This window comes from Berghia stephanieae, chromosome 5, assembly GCF_034508935.2.
Source record: "Berghia stephanieae isolate SIO BIC M18660-M18661 chromosome 5, UCSD_Bste_1.3, whole genome shotgun sequence".
NCBI classification, from domain to species: Eukaryota; Metazoa; Mollusca; class Gastropoda; order Nudibranchia; family Aeolidiidae; genus Berghia; species Berghia stephanieae.
The window spans coordinates 63,785,500-63,792,999 of NC_088364.1; the positions used below are offsets into that span (position 1 = coordinate 63,785,500).

The 7,500-nt window shown below is 35.2% G+C and overlaps 1 protein-coding gene and 1 long non-coding RNA gene across 10 annotated transcripts in view; both read left to right on the forward strand.

Annotated features, from left to right (window-relative positions):
• Window positions 1-5,472, forward strand: part of LOC144973384 (uncharacterized) — a 226,549-nt gene extending 221,077 nt beyond the window's left edge. For all 9 annotated transcript variants that reach the window (XM_078915738.1, XM_078915735.1, XM_078915737.1 and 6 more), the window contains 2 exons: window positions 678-788; window positions 5,229-5,472. In XM_078915738.1, coding sequence (XP_078771864.1) covers window positions 678-788; window positions 5,229-5,311 — 194 coding nt within the window. In that variant the 3' untranslated portion in view covers window positions 5,312-5,472. The remainder of the gene's footprint in view (window positions 1-677; window positions 789-5,228) is intronic.
• A 1,800-nt stretch (window positions 5,473-7,272) lies between these two features.
• The window catches only part of LOC144973387 (uncharacterized), a 6,123-nt gene continuing 5,895 nt past the window's right edge, over window positions 7,273-7,500 (forward strand). The window contains exon 1 of the long non-coding RNA XR_013645542.1: window positions 7,273-7,500. This exon is cut by the window's right edge and continues 2,829 nt beyond it. This is a non-coding gene — a long non-coding RNA (uncharacterized LOC144973387).

Sequence of the window (7,500 nt, forward strand, 5' to 3'; positions counted from 1 at the left end):
CACATTTTAGTCCTTAACAGACAAACGCTTTAAAACTTCATTTGTAACCCAATTCGGAATTGATGTATGAGGTAGAGTTAGGAAAATTAAACGAATTGACCTGTGATGTTTAATTGGAACTCTGACGAGTCTAATTCCGAATGAAAACAAATGCCCACTCATTGTTAAATACCATTTAATCCATAGTATGTGATTAAACGTGTAGGTATGTATGACATCCCGTTACATTTGTTCCGTTTGTCTGTTCTGACGCACGTTAAAGTCGAGCAGTCACGTGCTTCTTCATTTGTTTCCCATTCGGAATTGGACTCGTCAGAGCTACAATTAAACATCACAGCCTAAGTAAGTTTAATTTTTGAATTTTATCAGTAAATTATCCTTGAAATTTGAGACTTTATCAGTGAAATGTCCCTGAACTATGAGGTTTTATCAGTAAAGTATCCCTGAAATGTGAGGCTTTAACAGTGAAACGTCCCTGAAATTTGAGGTTTTATCAGTAAAATGTCTCTGAAATTTGAAACTGAAGGTTGGCATGCCTGTTTCTGGTCTGTCTTTAAAAGTTTTTTATTATTAATTTATTTTAGCATGTTACACGTTTGTTGTTTCTCTATTTTCAGATGAAAAATAAATAATGTATTGTCAATTAAATTGTCATTATGTAATAATCCTTCCTTCAGCAACTGGAGAGCCATCTATCGGGCTGAGTGTGGGAGCTCTTCTGGCCATCAAAGCAGGGGTGGAGGAAGCCAGGGAGGAGTTGACTCAGGAGAAAATATTCTTACCCGTCGGTAGGTGGACTTTTGGACATTTTTATCTACAGTGCATCCTCATTTACAATTTTAAAAATGTTAAATTGCATCACTCAGGTGTGAATGAGCACCTGTATCCACAGGCAGTAATGGATGTTGTAAAAATGTGAATTCAAAAATGACGTGTAACAGGCGACTGATACTGTATGAAATGGTAATGTGGTTCATATACCCTGCTCGGGGAATAAATGAAACAGTGTGAAGAAGCGCATTGAGCATGATCTGACCGTGGAAATATGTTATATAAATATTCATATTTATTGTTATTTTAAACTATATCGAGGAGTCGGGTGGGGTCTGCCGATTCGAAACCCCAAAATGGCTCTCTCAGCTCAATGACTTCTTATGGCCGCACACCGAGATTAATTTTAAAATTACTGTTGGTATGTTCCAAACACCATTTATCTAAAGTTTTGGATTAAATCTATGTCCATTATAAGATTTTATTTGTTTGTTTGGCCTTGAATTTGGGCCCTAGTCAGTTGTCGACATGTCCCAATCCCGACACCCTGTGTTCTAATTGTGACACCCCGTTGGGCCAATTAGGACACCCAGTTGTGCCAATTTGGACCCCCTACAAGAAGTAAGACAACCCATGATTCAATTTGTTTACATTATTACCATCATAATACTTCCGTTGCCGGTCAGCTGTTTCCACGTATCACGATCCTCTACGGTGCGCATGAAGTCTGCGTTGTTTTTAAAATCACTTTTGGCCATTCTTAGGTTATTTAAATAAGTAATTCTCGGTCTTTCTCTAGCTCTCTTTCCTTTGATCACCCCAGATGTTACCAACTTTTCTATTCTGTCTCTCCTCCACACATGTCCCAGAAACCGTAACTGTCTCTTTCTGATGATATCTATCAATATAACGCCTTTTCTCACCCTTGCCAACACTTCCTCGTTCTTTTACTTGTCTGTCCATGATAGGCTCAAAATCCATCTATACATCCACATCTCAAATGCCTCTAAGCTCCAAGTACATTCTTTGTCAATCACCCACGTTTCACAACCGTATGAAAGAGAACTTTTAACATGTTTTCACTACTGTCATTCTGGTATTCAACTTTAGATTGTTTGACACAACTGGACGAATTAAATGAAACACATTTTTTGCTATTGCTACTCTTTGTTTTATATCCTCTTGCATCATGGGTAATGATAATTCCTATATATTGAAATATCTTCACTTGTTTGATTCACTCTCCTTTATTTGACACGTGAAAGGTCGTGTTGTTGTCATTCTTTGAGACTACAATGCATTCTGTTTTCTTAACATTTAGTTTCAGGCCCAGCTCTTCACTTTTGCTCCCAAGTATATATAAATATTTCTGCACGTTTTCTGGAGAGTATGCCATCAGAGTACCATTGATTTCTTTTAATATTATTACACTGTATGTGCTAAAACAATATGGTGATAAGACGCATCCTTGTCCTACTCCCTTCTCGATGTTAAATATGTCCGATGTTTCATTATCAAGTTTGACACACTCTGTTTCATTCCAGTATACGTTTTTCACAATTCCAAGGTCCTTATTGTCTACACCAATCTTTTCTAAGATTTTGAAGAGCGTTCCGTGTTGCACTGAATCAAAAGCTTTGGAATAACTGATGAAGCATAGATAAAGTGATCTTTGTTATTCGATTAACCGTTGCATTATTGTTTTTAATGTAAAAATTGCATTTACCGCACCTTTTCTTTAACGAAACCAAACTGCTCGTCACTTTTCTCTGGAGAGATCTTGCTCCTCATTCTTTCCATATATATTCTTAATATGATTTTTGTGGCCTGGCTCATTATATGCTGATTGTTATGTGTCGGTCACAATCAATAGTTCCTTGTTTTTTTGGGGAATGTTAATGAACACGGGCTGTCTTAAAACATTAGGCAGGACACTTTTTTTCATATATGCTGTTAAAGGCTTTTGTCACAATGTCTATTCCCAGATCGTCGAGGGCATCAATCATTTCTATTGGCCTACCACTTTCCCCCTTTTTATCTTTTAGCAAGCAGCTTTCACTTCTTCTCACATAATCTTTTCACAGTATAAGTTTCTTTATCCAAGCACCTCTTTTGTCATCCGCCTTGACTATTTCAAAAAGATTTCAAAGTGTTCACAATTTCTAATTTTGGCGTATTATTAATTGTGTGTCCTATTGTTTGTAAGTACATTGGGTGAATAGTTATTACGATAATGAGGTGCTGTTAATTCCGATATTCATCGTCGACCGTTGTAGTTCGATTAATATAACGCTGTGCTTGTCCTTAAAATCGAAAAACGTAAATGAAAATGGCCTTTAGAGTTGATAAAATCTTGTAAAAATTTACAAACTTTAAAATATTGCTAAAATCAATAGTTTAAAATCCACGAAATTTCGTCAAAAGCAACACAAAGTCATAATAAATCTTCTGAATATGAAATGAAATATGTCTTAAATAGAAATAACACTTATAACAGCCGTAAAATACAATAATTTTGAGAGCTCTGTGTATAGCAGCCTTCCAGGGCTGAACACATTTAAATGCTATTTAAATAGATTACACACACAATGACATTATTGTATCGTTTAAGAGCTCATCCACTGGATAAAAAGATTAAGTGTTACTATGTGGACATGTTCATTATAAATGTTTATAAAATGTATCATTATTTTTTATATTAGATTTGAATCGATAAAATGTATAATTTGTTTATAAAACTTTTCGTACATAAAAGTCAAAAATTAATTATCAAGGGGAGATAATGGTACTGGCATTAAGTGTGTCTGATCGAGGGAGATAATTGTATTGGCAGTGACTCTTGCTACCGTTAATTTATATATTATTTGTTTTTATTTTAATCTTTAAAAGTTATTAATTATCTTTTATAAAATCATTTATACAAGTACTTTCCTTATACATCTTGCAGTTAAGGCCTAGTTTATGTTGATGGTGGGTTAATTATAACCTTAGCAGGATGAATTTCTCATTTTATTCAAAGGAAGAAGAAGAAGAAAACCTGAGGCAGCGGAGAAATTACAGTTTACATGTGATTGAATTTCTTTAATGTAACTGGGATTTTTTAAGGTCGGGGAGGGGGGGGGGGGGGATCGAGAAAGCCTTAAACTTTAGCCGAGTGTCTTATTTAATACAGCTGGGGGGGGGGGGGGTCTGAAATTGGACGACTGTGTGTACGAATTGGGACAACTGGGTGTCCGAATTGGAACAACTGGGTAATTCGGTGGAAAATGTGTTCAAGATCAATTGTAATATATAATTATTTTTTTTAAATACATAGATATACTTACTTATTGATTACAGATATTGTTGGACAGAAAAAATTTCAAAGCAAAATGTGAAAAATTATTTTCAATTGTAGGAATTTATATTGCAAATGTTGTTTCTTTATATTAGTACCTTGACTGTAAGTTGGCTCCAATTCGTGAAAAATGGACGGGAGAAGCTCGTACCCGATTTTCCGAGCGAGTCAAGGATTTTAAGAGACGATTTGGTAATAAAATAACACTGAAAAGCTCTGAAATTGGCTTATATTATATATCATGCATTTATTTCTGGCCGGGTTTAATCGGAACTCATAATTGTTATTAAGATAAGCCGTCAAAATAGAAGGTGAATACGGAAGGGGTCCGAATTGGAACACTGTCAGGATTGGAAAATCCCACCCTAGTTATTATCAAGTATGAGAGATAACCCGAATTGTTAAGATCTCATAAGGGTCGTGTTTAAAAATAATCTAAAACCAACGCTAAATATTGTCCATTATAACAATGTTAATTTCAGCCTTAATTACGTTTGGTTATCTCACCTGCAAAAATGTTCATGTTACTCCTAGATCATTTATAATACACCCATTCTTCCCCAGACCTATCATCAACATTTGGATAAAAATCATATAACAATTTAATTGCACTTTTTAAACTGTTTGTCACATCCTGATGAAGGCCAAAGCTCGAAACGCCGTTTGTTTTGTCTTGTTTCTTTTTATTGATCAAAAAATGTTATTCTTTATATAACTTGTGCGCCTGGGAATTTGAAGTACCGAATGACGCATTGTTGAGTCATTTGAAAAGGCTCTTTACTCACATTATCTCTGTCTACTAACAGGCGTCCATTCTCGTCCTACACATTAGGTTTTGCTGTTGGTTAGGGACCCTTGTAAAGTGCTTTGAGCAGGTTTAGTGGATATTGCGCCAGATAGAAGCTCTAATCCTTTGTTGTTGTTTTTTTTAAAAGAATGTTGACACACACTATTTTTTATTATTAAGTGTTGTTTACATAATATATGAAAAATAATTTTTTATAAAATAGAAATTTACTATCTTTTGTCCTAAGCATTGTTTAAGGCGTCGTAGCATTGATTTTACATTTTCATTCAACAAGTTCTTCATCCGGATTTCTCTATTTTCCGCTACTTGCAGAGGCGCCATTCACTGTGGAAAAAGCTCAACAAGGTACCAGGATTCAAATCCATCACTTGAAAGTGGACAATTTCAGTGGTTAATTTAACATTGAACTGCTGCAAGCTGTGGATTCTGATGTTAATAATAAACTCTTATCTATAGTTGCTACAAGCTGTCGATTGAATTCTGATGCTAATGATAGGCATATTTTCACGAAAAAGAACAGCTTCAAAAACAAAACAAAAAAAAAAAAAGAAAACAATCCAAAACAAGAGAAACAAAGAAGGTTTCAACGTCAATCCAATGACGAACTTTTTTTATATATAATGTTTACATTTTGTAAATGACTGTAACTCAGAAATCATGTTGAATGCCGATAAACATTTGACATGGAATCGTATCAACAATGTCCTCTTTCTTCTTCTCCCTCCATCCATCTCATCCTTTTCCTTTTCATTCCTTGTCTTTTCCTCTTTCTTCTTTTACCCATCACCCGTCTCATTCTTCTCCTTTTCCTTTCTTCTCTTTTCCTCTTTCTTCTTCTCATCCCTCATCCTCCTTTTCCTTTTCCTTCCTTCTCTTTTCCTCTTTCTTCTTCTCATCCCTCATCCTCCTTCTCCTATTCCTTCCTTCTTTCTTCCTCTCCTCCCAATTCTCTTCCTTTTTCACTTTTTCCTTTTTCTCCCACTTCCTCTTTCTCTTCCTCCTCCTCCTTCTCCGTTCCCTTCCACCAAACTCCTCATTCATCTTATTATACACACACACATATATATATATATATATATATATATATATATATATATATATATATATATATATATATATATATATATATATATATATATACGAACAAACCGTAACCAGATAGCCCATTGATATTGGTTTCATTTGACATTTTGAATGAATAATTATTTTTGATATAATATAATGCAGTAATGTATAACAGAGGGTCCTGATACCTCAGTTGGTAGAGCACTCGCTTTACAAGCAAAGAGACCGAGATGGACGCAGGGTGCAGTTGTGATTTTTTTCTAACCTCCCTGTCCATCCACCAGTGATTGGGTAGCTGGGTGTTTTATCCAGTAGATTGCAATAGACTGAAGTCCTATCAAAAGGATAGCAAGCAAATTCTATTACCGTTTTAAGTTATTAAAACCTGGGATAAGGGTTTATTAATCTCTCTGAAGAAGAACTCTTAGTATATATATATATATAACATGTTGCCTTCATCTCAATTTTTTCCCGTCTGTACCTCCATTCACACAAAATCTTCCAATATTATCCCTTCTACTAACAAACCTGTCGTCTGACTGTTGTTGTCAAAAGGCACCAAATCACCTTCTTCGTGCCCTGAAAAAAATCAGTTTTTTCAAATTTTTCCCAGAAAATTCGCCCTTTAAATTTTGATCAATTAAAATGGTACGCATCTTGTCAAACTCTCAAACCTGGGACTTTGTGGATGTCTTCAAGGAAGTCAAAAGTTTGAGAGTTTTTGACAAGATGAGGGTTATTTAGGGTAGCCCTATTCGTCCTTAAGGTCGAATAGCTTCAACCGTGGTTGCCGTACGTACGGACAAATCGTGTTGCTTGCACTATTCGTCCTTCACACTAAAGCTGGGCAATATTCCGTTTTTGCTTTTACTGAGCTGGATTCGAATCCACGTAATTACATGATATATCCGTATCGTCTTAAATGTTTCACAAACCCCACCTCCTCTGTTTGTGAGTCAAATAATCAGTTATGTGTTTTTTTTGAGGTGTGTGTGTGTGTGTTAATTTCGTGGGGTTTTTTTGTTTGTTTTTTTCTTCTGGGATATGATTTTTATTCCAGAATGGTGATTGATTTCTTATAAGGAACAATTGTCGTGTTCTCCTATTGGTAAGTATCCAATTCAAATACCTGCTCGAGAGTTTGGGTTGGCTAGGCACAGAGGAAGATTCGGCAGGTTTTCTTTGTTTTGGTTTCTTTTTTTTTGTTTTGTTTTTTTTTTTTTGGAGGGGGGGGGGGGTTGTTGTTGTTTTGTTTTGTTTGCCGTTGTTTTTTTTTTTTGGGGGGGGGGGGGTTATTGTTCTTTTTTATTTGTTTTCTCTTGTTGGTATTTTCCCTGCTTTTGTTTGATTTGTGTGTGTGTGTGTGTGTGTGTGTGTCTATTGTGTGTCTACGTGTGTTTTGCCTTTTTTACATTTTTTTTTCAATCTATAATAGTGGGTAAGCACTCAGTAACTATTTGTTTTAAATGACTAGTATTCAATTTGTCAAAATATTATATTAGTCATAATAGTATAAGCA